The sequence below is a fragment of the Fukomys damarensis genome, unplaced genomic scaffold (genome assembly GCF_012274545.1).
Source record: "Fukomys damarensis isolate Sample0158 unplaced genomic scaffold, DMR_v1.0_HiC HiC_scaffold_17, whole genome shotgun sequence".
Taxonomy (NCBI): domain Eukaryota; kingdom Metazoa; phylum Chordata; class Mammalia; order Rodentia; family Bathyergidae; genus Fukomys; species Fukomys damarensis.
The window spans coordinates 36,181,226-36,196,929 of NW_022900929.1; the positions used below are offsets into that span (position 1 = coordinate 36,181,226).

At 38.5% G+C, this 15,704-nt stretch overlaps 1 protein-coding gene across 4 annotated transcripts in view; it reads right to left on the bottom strand.

Annotated features, from left to right (window-relative positions):
- Eif2ak4 (eukaryotic translation initiation factor 2 alpha kinase 4) overlaps positions 1-15,704 on the bottom strand; it is a 119,090-nt gene that overhangs the window by 74,468 nt on the left and 28,918 nt on the right. For all 4 annotated transcript variants that reach the window (XM_033765018.1, XM_033765017.1, XM_033765020.1 and 1 more), the window contains 4 exons: positions 13,498-13,578; positions 12,081-12,229; positions 7,660-7,775; positions 1,600-1,757 (listed from right to left, as the gene is read on the bottom strand). In XM_033765018.1, the coding sequence (XP_033620909.1) occupies positions 1,600-1,757; positions 7,660-7,775; positions 12,081-12,229; positions 13,498-13,578 (504 nt within the window). The remainder of the gene's footprint in view (positions 1-1,599; positions 1,758-7,659; positions 7,776-12,080; positions 12,230-13,497; positions 13,579-15,704) is intronic.

Below are 15,704 nucleotides of genomic sequence, written 5' to 3' on the forward strand. Positions count from 1 at the left end.
AAAAAAAAAAAAAAAAAAAAGATACTTTTAAATGAGGGGGAACCAAATATCCCCTGCAGTCAAGCCTTCCCTGAACTGAATGGTTACCCTAACTGCTTGTAAAGATGGGAAAAATAAAGTTAACTTGCAACTTGAATTTCAAAATTTAGTGTTCAAATATTACAAAATTAGTGAATGAGCTGGCTATGACTGCACACACCTGAAATCTGAGTACTCTGGGAAGCTGAGGCAGGAGGATCACAAATTTAAGCCTCGCTTGGGCCATTTGGCAACTTAGTGAGACTCTGTATTGGGGGGAAAAAGGATGGGGACATAGCTCAATGCAAAGGCCCTATATCAAATTCCCAGTATTGAAATAAAAGCGAGGGATAGCTTTTAAAATCACGTTCTTTTGAATTATAGCCACCAGAAAAAGAAATACTAGCTTTAACCTTTCTGATTATACTAAAGGTCACTGTTAACATTTTCTTAATTAGGGCCCTGCAGTGTAACTGAGTAGTACTATGCTTGCCTAGCATGCATGAATCCTTGGACTTGACCCCAGCATTGCAAAATAAACCCCTTTTAAAAATTAAAACAAAGGGGGCCAGCGATTTAGCTCAGTGGTTCCGGCCTCACAAGCACAAGGGCCCGAGTTCGATCCCCGGTATCCCCCCAAATAATAATACAAAGGAAAAATATCCACAGGTTATCTCTATGATCACCATCCAAAAATAACACGATTCTGGTATGTACTTCCATCACTGAGCTACATCACCAGCTTTTCTTCCTCCTCTTTTTTTTTTTTTGTACTGGCAATGGAACGCAGGGCCTTGTGCTTGCCAGGCAGGTACCACCCTGCTGAGCTACATCCCCAGCCCTCTTCCTTTACGAGACAGGGTCTGGCTCAGCAGCCCAGGCTGATCTTGAACTTGCCGTCTTACTGCCCTAGCCTCCAGAATGGTTGGGATTATAGACCTGCACCACCACATCTGGCTCAGCTCTTCTTTCTCCATGTAAGCAGACATACATTCCTAAATGTCATGCTTTCTCTATTGTTTCCTAACCTCTTTATCATATGACATACAGGTGTTCTCCTTTAAGTTAGTATTACAAATTAATGCTAAAATTCTCTTTTGATGCCAGCATAGTAAAAAGGGAAACAACCTCCAGTACCCCAAAATTCAGCTTCAAAGCAGTATTTCAAGAGTAGGGAAAATATCAATAATTAATTATAACAAGCATAATTATGAAATAACAGTGCCATTTGGAGAAATGGTTATTAAAACATACGGCAGTTATGGCAAACCTGTGGCACATGTGCTGCAGCTGGTGCTATCACTGAAAGCTCTAAAAGGTTTGCCATCACTGTGGTGCAAGGGCTGACAAAGAAGGAGGAAGGCAGCTGCAGGATTTTTGTCCACATTGTGAATTCTCAGAGACACTGAATATGGGGCTCAAGAAATTTGGTGAAGATGTGGTCTCCCACAGTCCACCCTGGCTAAACAGATCTCCACTCTGGACCCTCTTTGCAAGCCAGTCAAGCACAGAGCTGTTTTGTTTTACCATTTACAGTTTGGGATTAAGCCTTCTGCTCAGGCAGCCATGGCAGGTGCCTACCTGCTTTTTGCACTTATCAATCTTCTCCCTTTCTTGACTGGTGAGGAATGGACCCATTTTTTTCTGCCACTGAAGGACCCACTCATACAACAAGACAAAGCTGCCAGTGGCTGTTTCCAAGGCATTGTAAACTAATTTTCCAAGCTGTTCATCACTACCTGTGCATTAAACAGAAAAGGAGATGAAATCTCGCTGGTATACGTTCTGTGGGGGAAATCAGGGAAAAGGCACACATGTTCATATATTCAACAGTGGATGCCATGTGCTAAATATGAAAAATAGGATTTTATGTACCACATAACTTGTCTTTAATATTACTACATACCTCTTCTTTTATATTTAGTAATATAATAAAAGCATAACTTTTTATAAAGGGTTAAGAATCAGCAATGAGAGCTCAGTATATAACCGGATGAAGAGAACAATGTTTAATTCTTCTGGCCATTATTTACACACAATGTTACTTGACCATTTCACCATCCTGGCTGTTTGCTGGTGTACCCAACTGCGTACCACCTACCAGGATGGCAGGAATTGGAAATAGAGAACCACTATCAAGACAATTCCATCGGTATAAATGAGTGTGCACAGTAAAAAACATTTTTAATAATTTGAAAATATAAAAGTACCAATGACTTCCCAAATATGAAATTTGAATATATTCAGTAAACACAAATGGGTAATGTCTCAGAAGGAAGCAGAAGTGACAGTTTAAATTTAAGCTAGAAAGATAGTCACATTTATTTGGAAATAGGTATGTGATTTCCACTTGTACTTTGGAAACTTTAAATTTCTGTAACATCAAAAGTTTTCTTATAGAAATCTCCATTTTCATTGAAGACTATAATAGAAAGTTGCCCAAAATATGGAAAAGAAGAAAAATATTAATATTTTGCTTTATTCTTTGTTTTACTTCGCTCTACTTTCCTTTTTTTCCTCCTAATTTACCCAATCAGCAGATATAGCATCCTCAGCACTGCTGACATTGTGGAGTTGTGGACCAAATAACCCTCTGTCACAGAGGCTGGCTTAGGCCTGGCCTCCATCCACTTGATACCAGCAGCTCCCTGACCACAGCCTAACTGTCAAAAGCCTCTGTGATGCTGAGGACGTAGCTCAGTGGTACAGCACTTGCCCAGCACATCCAAGGTTCTGACTTGACTCCCCAGTACTAAAAAACACAAGTCTGCAACTATCACCAAATGCCCCTTAGGCTACTAAAATGTCCCACTTGAGAATCACTGATCTGTAATAGTCTTTTTCTCTTTGCATATAATATTACTGACAGATCCATTTTGATTTTGTAGAAAAGAAAAAAATGTTAAGGGGCACCGGTAGTTGTATTTTTCACTTGAAAAAATACAAAATGAAGTTACATGTATAAAAGTAGTATAAAAGATAAAGTAGTCTTAGCAAAGTACTTTAGAGAAATATGGCTGAACTAGCTCACCTAGACTTTTTAATTTAAGAAGTAGTTTTTACTTCAGAGAAATACTGATAATTTATAGATTTTAATTAAAATGTTCGTTTATAATAACTCCCAAAAGGCTTGGTTGTAATGGGGAAAAACTCAGATGTTTGAAACTTTCTCAGTCAAAGTAAGAAACGTAAGAAATGTGGGATCTAAGCAGTCTGTTGGAGCCAAAGGATATCAAATATTTAAGGGATGGAGGGGGATGTCATTCATATAAGGTCTAATTAAATTTGTGTTATATAGTGCAGTCTTGTAATATTTCTCTCCCCACTTGGGTCTAGGCAGGCATTTCATAATGGCTGGGTTCTTTTTAAATTGCAATTTTATTATTGTTAGCCTCTTGTCACTTTTTCATGATGGGGATAGTAAAAGGGCCAAAAGAACACAATGCAATGAGGCTACAGGAACATATGTTACCGAAAGAGCTCTGAATGAGATTCTGTTATAGCTAGCAATGATCATTTATACACAGTTCAATAGTTATCTTCTCTGTAGTTCCATTAACTTTAAACTGAAAAACAAGTATTAGTTGGTTTTCAAATGTTTCATTATTGAAAATTAAAAATTAGCTGATCTTTTATAAAAACACTTCCTAGAACATTATGGTGTATTTTAAAAACTAGATCCACTGTGAGAAAACAAAATAAATAATTTACTTGGTGATTTTGTAAAAAATTCTCCAGTTGTAAATGCACCTCCTAATGAAGGTATTAACCAAGGTGAATCTGTCTAATGAGTACTGCTGAGAATAAGAGACCGTATTAATTTGCCTTCCTGATTTCCCCTGGTTATTGAAAGTAGAGAGTTTTACGTTGCCTTCCACAAATCTAAAATGCCTCTGGGTCAAAGACAGCCTTATGTCGAAAGCCAGTCATCTGCACCATCGTCTTAAATCTGGCCAGGTAGTTTCTTGGACTACGGCAGCCTTGTATGTGCAAATTCTTAACCTGTCTAGGCTGCCGGAAGTCAGCCGAGGTGAAATATCCAGCTCACAGACTATTCAAACATTTGGTTTCTTGTCCCTCCACCTGCAGCCTGCTCCCTGGCTACTCTCCTGCTTATTCATATCTCATTAAAGAAGGGAGAAAGATGCTTTAAAAAAAAAAAAGCAAACTTGATTTAGATCACATGGTTACCTGTTACGGCAAGAATATTCATGGGATTGAAAATTAAATCGCCAAATTTACTATATGCAAGTAAGCCCTATACCAATTAGTGCTCTAACTACATGGCTGAGAAAAGATGATATTCATGTAGAGCAAAGGAAATAAGAGACTGAAAACTTTTTTGGGGGTTGTTTAGGGTGATACTGGGGATTGAACCCAAAGCCCAGCAAAGTTTTACCATTAAAATACATCCCCAGCCCTTTAAAAAAATTTTTTTTTTGTTTAATGAAAGGGTCTTGCTAAGTTGCCCAGGTCTATCTTCAAACCTGCAATTCTCCAGGTTCAACCTTGCTTATAAGTGTGAGCCACCACCTCTGGCTGAAAACTTAATTTTAATATAAGCAATTCAAATTCTAAAGTGAAGCAAGATCATCTTCACTCCAAACAGCCTTCAGTAGACAAAACTGTTTAAGAGATATATAGAAAATACAGTGGTTTTCCTGACTAGGAACAACAGGTCAAACAGGAAAATGCCAAACAGATGAATATCAATTTAAGAAAATGAGAGTGGGTCCTTAAAGATCACAGGCAATACAAGAGCTAAAACAGAGACTTCTCGGAAGATGGCAGGGCAACAAATCAAACACTCCAAGATTTGGAATCTAGACTCTGGATAATAACAACTCGTGGAAGAAAAGAAGGAGGGAGGTGAATCCCCAGGACCCAGAAAGAATGTGAAGGGAAAATTTGAGCCCATAGAGAAAAGGAGGAGGCAACCCGCACTTTCTCCCTGGCTCCCGGGTGATGGCAGGAGAGGAGAATTGAATCCACAGAGACAGTGAGGGCAGGTGACTTCTGAGTCCTCCAGAAAGAAACACACTAGTGAATGGAGCAGTGGATGCTGTGTGCTACAACAGCTGGTAAGTGAGTCCACTCCAAGCAACTACCATGTACCCTGGAGAGGCTGCTTGGCTAGTTGTCATTTGAGGGAGGGGCCAACTGAATCTGGGACTCAGAGCAACGGTGAATTCACTTCATCTCAATGTTTCCAGTGTTGAAATCCCACAGTGACTGGGTAAGGGACAGTGGTGGGAGATGTTCAGGGTCAGAGGGTCATGGTAAGGCCAGTAATAGACACCCACAGTATTGGGTGAAGGACTTGGGCCCCAACCCCGGAACCAGAAGCTAGGCCCAGCCTGAACTTCTATGGATTTGAAAGCACCAGAATTGGCACCCTGCCCTAACCTATTGCAGGCTTGCTGGGAGGCTCTGTCTGCCTCCTTTGTCTACCAGTGACAGCACGGCCACATCCTGAATTAGACATTACCATGAAACTAGATTCCAGAAGTTAACCACAGACTTGAAATCACAGAGATATTTCTTATTTTCTTTGCTTTTTTGGTTCATTTACTTCTCCCCGCTCAAAGCTTGTTTTTGCTTTTTCAGGAATGCGAACACTGTTTTGAGTTTTGTTTTGTTCTTGTTTTTTCTTTCTGTCTTTCCCTCCTGTCTTCTTCACCAGTTTCCCAAGGTTAGGGTAATCTTCCTTTGTCCTTCAGTCTTGCTTCTAATCTCTTTCTCTTCTCTTATTTCTCTATTTTTCTTTTCTTATCCCTTTTAAAATCACTGAGTGGATATTTACTTTATATGATTTTCTGATTTATTTTAGATTTTATTTTATAACTATAAATCTCTTGTACCTATGGTTAAAGGTGACAAATTAATAGTTACCCAGTTTGTCATTTTCTAGACAGTGCTTGGTGTTATTGTTATTACTGATTATACTACTTTAGTTACTGTGACCAGTTATTCTTCCTTGTACTCCAATACCCAGATTGTCTGGGGGTCATCAACAATACCCTAATCCTATACCAAGGTACTAGGTGCTAGGACAAACAGGCAGCAGCCACTCATCCCTAATAAATTGAAGAGGCAGGATCCTGGAACAGACTCAAAAGCCAAAGGGAAGATATTCGAGGACATCTCTGAAAAGCTAGTCATTTCCGAAAGAGGACCTGATCCCAGTAATAATGCTATCTACCATAAGCAATTTACAAGCATCAACACAGAAAACAAATATAAAAAAGCAGAAAATGAGAAAACATGGAAGCAAGATGCAACTCTAGACCTCCAGCTCACACAAGGCAAATCCAGAGACCACTGAGGTGGAAGAAATCAAAAGCCACCTAGGGCCAGGGATTTAGCTCAATGGTTCTGCTGCCTGCCTCAAAAGCTCAATGTCCCAAGTTCGATTCCCAGTACCAAAAAAAAAAAAAAAAAAAGCCACCTAGCTCAACTTTTTGATATGGTAGAAACAGAAGTAACAAAGCAGATGAACAAATCTCTAGGAAAAAAAAAATTCAGAAATAATTATACAGAAAACTAAAGAGATAATGACCATACTGAAGGACCTGCTTAGTGATTCTATAGTAGATGCAGACAAAAAAAAAAAAAAAAATAGGAGTTTAGGAAAGTGAGGGAAACCATGAATGTCCAACATAGGAAAGAACTGGATTCCATAAAATAGATTCAAACATATTCAGGAGAGATTAAAAATTCTACTGAAAGTAAATGCAGTAGAATCAACTAATGTGAAGATAAAATATCAGATCTAGAGGGCAGATTTGTGGTTAGCAATGATCAAATGAAAGACTTCTTAAAAATAGCAAGTAACCATGAAAAATCAATCCAAAAGCTTCTAGATGATGTGAAGAAGAATAAGATTGATTGGAATCAATTAAAAAAAATTTAAAAGCATAAAGGACATTAAAAAAAAAAACCTTGTATACAGAAGTATAGCAGAAAACTTCCCAAGTGTGGAAAAAGAATTTGACATACAGTTGTGAGGTTCATAGAACCCCAACTAGCCATGATCAGAAAAAATCTACACCAAGGCATAGGATAGTCAAGATTCCAGAAATTCAACACCAGGACAGAATATTAAAAGCTGTTAGAGGGCCAGGGATTTAGCTCAGTGGTTCTGCCGCCTGCCTCGCAAGCACAAGGTCTCGAGTTCAATCCCCAGTGCCAAAAATAAGTAAGTAAGTAAGTAAATAAATAATCTGTTAGAGAAAGAAACAAATCACTTTTAAAGGAAAACCCATCAGAATCACAGCAGATTTCTCAAAATCACAGACAACGGAACTCATTTTTAGTACATATGTTTTATCAGCATTAGATTCATATGAGGTAAGACGATTTTTCAACCTTTTTTTTTTGTTTCAAAAAACTTAGAAATTCACAGTGATAACTTTAGAATTATCTTTAGGCTAACTATATTTCCAACTATATTGACAGTTTTATTAGTAACTTCTAATTCTTATCATGAAGAATGGGAACTAAAATAACCAACTGCCTGCTTAATAGTCTTCCTTCAACCACACAAGTTTACACAATGTGGTGTTTTTTCTACCTTGTTCCTTAACGTTGTTCAACCTTAGCTGTTACAACAATTTAAGGGGGTTTAGTTGATTTACTCACCAATACATCTCCCTTTGTGCACCATGAGCTGATCAGGACTACCCACACAGAAATACAGGATTTCACAGGAGCCAGGAGAATCTTCACTATTGCATAGAGAATACTGACGGTCTCGCCTTAAAAATAAATTTGGACAATTTTTTTTAACCCCCTTTGATTTATTAATGTAGGAAATTCTCACCCGTCCATTTTCTCTTGTTGATTAGCCTACTCACAATCCAACATCTGTGTCTGCTGGGAATGAAGCGGAAGGTGCTACTGGGGAAGCTGTTCAGCTCCCTGACTTCCCACTCTTGCCTTCCTCACACAAGCTTCATAAACCCCTAACTCAAGGTTTGTGCTGCCTAACACAGTAGCCACCAGCCACTTGTGACTATTTAAATTTAAATTCAATTCAAGAGTATTAACTGCATTTAATATTCAACTGCCACACACAGTTAATGCTTATTATATTGGACAGCATACAGAATATCCCCATTACTATAGAAGTTCTCCAGCCTGTAGTGATTTAGATTAATTTCACATTGATCCTACGTGGGCTTATTCCCATGCACATCATATACAGCTGGAGAAAGCTCCAGAACAGGGGTCTAGAGCCCCTGTGAATATATGCCACATTTCCCATTTGACACTCAACCTTTGAATGCTCACTCATTCTCTCACTTGCTGTTGGGAGATATTCCGACAGTATTCCCCTCCATGATTTTCCCAAAATACTCAAAATCTACCTCCCCTGCTTCTGGATGTGAAGCAATAGCTGGGAAGCCAGATTATAAAGCAAAAATAATAAACCAGAAAGAGGGTTGCAGTGAAAGACGTAGGGAGAAAGCTTTCTTCCTCATTTAAATTTTTTTTTATTAGTATATGTTTGTGATACATAATGAATACATTCATCATGGGGAACTGGTACATATACTTATAACATCTTCATCTATTTTACTTTCCCTTTTCCTCCCGTCTCCCCTCATTCTTAGATCTTCCCATCTCTACACAGTATATCTCTCCATTTCCTATCGTGAGATAGGAGAGCTTCTGATGGTTATGACTGGACACTTACAGGAAATGCTTGATGAAGTACATAGACAGATCTCTATGGAGATCACCCTCTCACTCAAAGCATGATCTTGGCTTTCACATTCACCAGAAACACAAGGCCATCAGGAGTAAAGTTCACAATTCTTACTGCTCCACCTACTAAGTAACTTGGCATTGACTCCATTTCTTTTGGGCTAAGACTGAGGAAGGACTCAGTTCCATTCCTTACTTCCTCCTCCGAGGCCCTGGCCCATCAGTTGGCCTTTTCCCTATATGTTCCCAATTTGTCCCATCCCCACACTCTCTGCCCTCAATCCTGCCCCACTCACCCACTCTTGTTCTTCACACCAAAACTTCTACACTGTCTTCATCTTGCACCTTCTAGTTACTCCTTACACTGCTGCAGTGTGAATAAAACTACCATCTCTCTCCCACTTCTCAACCTGATTTTTTTCTTCCCTTGATTCTTTGACTTTGGCCGGTGAAAAACAGCTGAGCTGCCTTAGGCTCCCAGCTGTGTCTAATTGGCCCTTAGCTACCATTCTCTTTTCTCCATTTTCACTGTCCTTTGAGGTCATATCCAACTTTCTGCTGAATTCACATAATACTCTCTGGTTCAATCCTGCACATCTTCTCCTTCCCCAAACTCCTCCCTCATGAGTGACAAAACGGTGTATTGCGATACACTACACATATATCCACATATTCTAACCCCGGGCAGATAACGAGTATATTGTCATTCTCTTTAAATTTCTACTTCTGAAGTTATTTGTGCAAACAGGAACATTCTGAGAATTAAAGAGAAAAGGATAAAACAGAGGTTCAAAATGATATGCTAGATTTACATAAATTATCTAAAACCCTTCCACATCGACTCTGTCCCTCCAACAGATAATGCTAATGGTCATTTTAGTCTAGGCCATTTTTCTGTTCTCTACTGTGAGTGAATGCTTGGTTTTATGGTGTTTTAGAATATTAATCATCCCACTGTGACCAATTCATACAAACACAGGGTTAAGAGTTATAAGAAAAGGGTAATTATTAAAGAAAAAGTTAACATAAATTTTCAAAATGACAAGTGTGGTGCATGCCTCATGAGGTAGTTTGACAGCAGGAACAACTCTGGAAGATAAAAATCATACCAGAGTCTGAAAAGGAGGAATAAAAAGGCAAAATCCCAAATCACTGATTATCTTGTTTTCACCTAAAAGATTGATCTATCTATTAACCATCTACCTACCTAATTTCTATATGTTTATATGTATGTATGTATCCATCTAGAATGCTCACACAGTTTATTTGGTACTCATTAAGAGCTGGGTTTATAAGAACTTTTTGGTGTGCTTGTTTTTTCACTAGTAAAGCAGCTTGTGAATTTGGTAGGAAATCCCTCCTAATGTAAAGACATGGGTCTTGCCATCAGTGGTCTATTCTGGATATAGAATATTCATGGAGTTTGGAATAGAAATACCACTTGTGTTATCAGTTTGGCCAGGTAGCTGTGGCATTATCCAATCTACTAAGGATAAAGGAGGCCTCCAAAAAATTGCCAAATAATACTATGGCTTATAAAGAATGGAGAATTTGACATAACTCATTTTAGAAGACTAAATAGGTATCTAGGACCTTAAAAACTGAAAAAAAATTAAATAATGAAAAAGAAAAGGAAAAAAAAAAGAGCCAGCCATGTGGTATATCAAAGACTTTACTTTTCCTCCTTTTTTTGTTCTTTTGTTTGTTTTCTGAGATAGCATCTCACTATGTAGTTTGGACTGGCTTTAAGCTTACTATGTAGCCCAGGCTAGCCTCGAACTTCTGCTTCAGCCTCCCAAGTGCTGGGATCACAGGTGTTTGCCACCACATCCAGTTAATTTACTTCTTAATCAAAGAAGCATGAGAACTACACGTCAAGAAAGATTTTATTCTTTCCCAGTCAGTAGGTAATGCAGTGGGAGAGCAGAGTCCCAAAGATCTGTGCAACAAACTTGGCAAACCACAGATGAAACAGACGGAAATTATTTATTTTCATCTTTGCCCTTGGAAGCTCATGGAAGGTTGTTTTATCCAAGACTCCATTCTCCAGGCTTTACAATATCAAGGGGAGAAATCTCCCACTTTCCTTGAGTAAACTTGCTGTCAATGATCTCAAAAGATCTAGTTTATAGTTAGCTACAAATACAAAACGTTTAGACTTTTAAAAATTGTTTTCTATATATCCGAAAAGATCTATTGATTTTGATTTATCTATTTCTAACACACTAAAGATTTGTCAAATACTTCCTGGTCAGATTCTCCAACCACTTCACACTGTGTTGCCCATTGGAAGCCTAGTTGCCAAAATAATCTAAACTTGTAAAGAGTTACTAGGGAGCCATAATGTAATCAACAAGAAGATATTCCTCAAAAAGGAGTATTCAAAAAACTTTTACTTCTCCCTAATAGTAGGTAAACATTAATACCAAAATAACTTTTAGGCTGGTTTAAAAAACAAATAGACCATTAGAGAAAAACTAAAATGGTTCTTTCTAATAAACTATAGCCTGAAAGCTTATATAGAGCTTTAGTCTGGTACTGAAAATGTTTCTTTTCATAGAATTGCTGGTTTTAAGTGCTGCTTGGGGTCTCGCAAGACATAGCTTAAGAGGCTGAAATCCCTATGTTATTTAATCACCTAATCATTCATAAGTGGTTTCTGCACTACAATTATTTCTAGTCTAAAGGGACAAGAGACGGGAAGTAACCAGCGTTTAGTTGAAACGGGATATGAGTGAAGAGGCAGGGTCTTCTGTGTGGCCTCCCCCAACAGGAACAACCCATCAGCCTGCTTCAGCGATGGAGGGGGAGCCCAGGAGCAAACACGGCCCCCTTCTCATTAAAAGGGTGTTCTGCCTGTGTCCATTCTGGAGTGTGCCCACACCCACGGTTAGACCTAAGGGGTTGGAGGTCAAAACATAGACAACATGTGATTTGACTCGACAAGGATGATTTAGATGAAAGAAAAACTTTAAAACATATTACTGAGTAATTAGGTCATAAAAATAAAATGGTACTGAAGATTGTGGAATGTTATAGGCTGTTTTAAAGGGGCCTAAGATATGAAACTGGTTTTGTTAAAGATACCTGAAAAGCATTATACGACAATTCGGTTTTGGGCTGGGATTTAGCTCAGCGGCGCTGCACCTGCCTGGCGAGCTACAAGGTCCTGAGTTTGATTCCGGTACGGGGTGGGGGCGATATTCAGTTTTATACAACTAACACATTAAGATACTTAAGCTTTGAAAAAGTTATTTAGTCCTACCTGAAAATTTCAAGAAATTTTACTGTAAGTTGTTTTAATTTTCCACTTTTTCCTTCATTCTCCCAGATCAGAAATTCTAGGGACTTACCTAGACCTTCCTGAGGAGTTTGCTCGGTGTTTACCATTTCCTACAAAATCAGGAGACCCTCCATGTACAGTGGCAGGTGTTCTGTGTCCTCCTGGGTCTTTCCTAGAGCTATGGTCTTGGTTTGATAAACTAGCAATTTCCAAACGTTCCTAGAAGAGTGAAATCCACTTTAGGTGTAAGGAAAGAAAAAAACCAGAAAACAAACATGATACCTAGTTATCAATTTTGTATAAAGTGCAAATTTATTTAAGGTGAATGTATACAAGTGTAATACATTTGAACACAACAGTAAGAAAATTTAACCCCACCACCACCACAAAAATGCACTAGGTTAAGAACTGAAGTTCAGGTTACAGGTTTAAGAGGAGAGTGGCTGACAGGATGGCAGATCTGACAGAAGACAGGAAAGCTGGTAGAAACAGAAATCATGTTTTAGGTTTGCACACAGCTTTGCACTCTCACACAGGGCAGTACATTTGTCTGCTGAAATAATTACATGAGACAGAAAGGAAAGCATTATTAGTTCTATAGGTAAGATATGAGGAAAACTAGTCACACAGTGTCACATGGTTAGATCACAGCTAAGAGCAAGAAAGCCTTAGCCAGACAATGCTTATTGGCACACTGGTGCCCCTTCTCGACACACCACACCATGTCCCTGAAGTTAAACATCATACATACTTTAGAGAACCAGCAAAATATTTTTGTGAATTTCTCCAAAAATGCTTCACTCATTCTCTGAGCCAGAATCAGGGAAAATAAAGAAAAAACCCCACTTTAATCCTGTATCACCATTGCTTTTTAATCTGCCAGGTTGAGTTAATCCTACCCTTCACTGGATGAAATCTCAGGTAGATGCATAGTTTCCACTTACTCTTCGGAATGAACAGATAAGTTTTATTTGGGGATGTTAAGAATTCTAGTCCATTGGGAAATGGGAAGGAAGTGTTTAAATGTGAAGGGGAATAAGGGAGGAGGAAAGAAGAAAGGAAGGAAGGGACAAAAGAAGTGAAAATGGAAGAAAACAAGGAAACACAGCTTTTGTCCATAGGGAGGAGAGGGGGCTTGGGGGGGGGAATGGGATGTAGATAGACAGATAGATAGACAGACAGACAGATGAATTCTAGTCCATGTTAATTAATATGACTTCAGTCTCCTTTCCCTTGATTCATTTGATAAGCTCAATGATTATAAAACCGTAAGTCATCTCCTGATGATCTACAACTCTTAAATTTTCCCACCTATTTGGGGAAATCTGCAATACACAATAAATTAAACTTTGGGTGTGTTTATTGCTTTTAGTGCTTCATTTTAAGCTTTGCTACTGACAGCAACATGGAAGGTAAAAATATCAATAGAAATAAAAATATTTATGATTAGCAAAACATAAATTAGTATAGTAGAATTCACAGAATACCTGCTTAGCCATTTCTTTCCTTTTTTTCTCTTCTTTTATCTCTTCTTTCCTCCTCTGAATCTCATGAAGGATTTCCCGTTGCTGAAACAAATTAAGCTACCATCAGATGCCAATCTCTGAAATCTATACAATGTATAAATTATGGAGCTACAAAGTCTTTTGAATGTCAGTAATCCATGCCCTTCTTTCCTAAGAGATTCAAATATACAGAAGCCTAATACAAACAGCAGGCCCACAAGTTTTGTCAAAACGGTCCTTGGGCAACAGGCTTCCTGGCCAAGGTTTGGAGACTATGAGGAGGGCACTGCTCTCCATACTTCCCCTCTGGATACAGAGTAGAGGGGCATTCACTGCAGCCATGCTGTCAGTTTTCACTTTTCCTGTCCTCTTTGACACCTGTCTGTGTGCAAGAAACTGGCACTCTGGCTGTTCTCTGCCACGAGGTCCTGGGCTGGTTTGCTAGAGGTGGACAGAGCTGTCCCCAGCACCTGGCCAGAGCCAACAGTGCCCCAACCCCAAACTATCATCTGCACTCTGCAGTCAATCTTTTCAGTACTAAAAATGGTAGTTTGGTCTCACCAAAGAGACTCATCAGGAATATGATAAGAATAACAGCAAGTATAAAATATAACCCAAACAAATAGGTAGCTACAAGAGTTTGCCAAAGTAACATTTTTAGCTAAACAGCCACTATCTTCTAGCAATAAGAAACTGTACACCCTAAATGATGGCAAAGCGACATAATTCAATAGGGAATAAACAGCAAAATGGGTGTGACACAAGGAGGCAGTGTTAACAAACATTTGATGAAGAAAACGAAGCAAAAAAGAATCAACCAAAAAAAGAGCCAGGCACAAGAACCTAAGAAAAGAAGGAAAACACAAAACCTTAGAAGTAAGTGTAAGGAATAGTATTATCTGTGGGGAGAAAACTAGAACATCTCACCAAGATCAAAATAAACATGGAAATATTCCTGGATGGGAAGTCTGAATACCATCAAGATGTAAATTTGTGAATGAATAATTAAGTTTGGTACAATTTCAATGAAAATTCCACAAGGTTTATATGTTTTGTTTCGATTTTGAGAAAACAGTATGACATTTCATCTCCAAGAATAAATGAGTGAGAATGGTAAAGAAAAAAAAATGGAAGATGAAGGGATAGAGAAAGGTGGGCTTGACTTCTCAGATATCATTCTAAAGATACAATAGCTCAAAGAGTGTCTAAACAACTCATAATAGCTAAATCTTGTAAGTGGCCTTTAAGGCCCCTCAATAGATGAATGGGTAAACAAAATGTGGTACTATATATATACACACACACACACACACACACACACACACACACACACACACACATAATGGGGTACTAGTTAGCCATAACAAAGGACAAAACTGAGTAACTGAGTCATTTGTAGGAAAATGGATACACCTTGAAACCATAATGCTTAGCAAAATAAATCAGGCACAGAAACTCATGGTTTCTTTTCTATGAGAAAAATTTAAAGTATAAAAAAAATTTAAGGAGCAAAGTAAGAGATAGGTGGGCCAGGAATTTAGCTCAGTGGCACCATGCTTGCCTTGCAAGCACAAGGTCCTGAGTTTGATCTCCAGTACCACAAAAAACAAGATAGGTGTTATGGTTTGGGTCTAGATGTTCCCCCAAAGCCTTATATGGTCATAGGCTTGATCTAGAGTGTATAAAACTGGAATTGATTCATGATGCAATGGTAGGCTCAGGGCACTAGGATTAAGGGTGTGAGTGCTACCTGCTCCAAGTAGTCTGAATAAGATAAAAGGGGCAGGGAGATGCTATTAACTTTTGTTACCTTTGCTGCTTTGTGTATGCCATGTTGTTTCTACCCTGCCATGCCTGTTTGTTGTCCCTGCCTTGGAGCTGACTGATTATGGACTGAAACCTCTTTGACTTGTAAGCCAAATAAACCCCTTTCTTTCTAACTTTGAGTATCTGGTATTTTGTCTCAGCAATGAGAGAAAACTAACACAGTTAATAGGAAATATGAAGATAGATCTTTTGCAAATGGGAAGGGGACGTAGAGATGAGGGTGGGGTAGCAGAAAAAGGAAGGGGTAAGTAAAAAGGATTAAAATGCAATAGGTACGTGTACCACCTCCCCAGGATAATTACACAAAGTAAACTGAGGTGGTTGAGATTAAAAAAAAAAATATATATATCTATATATATATA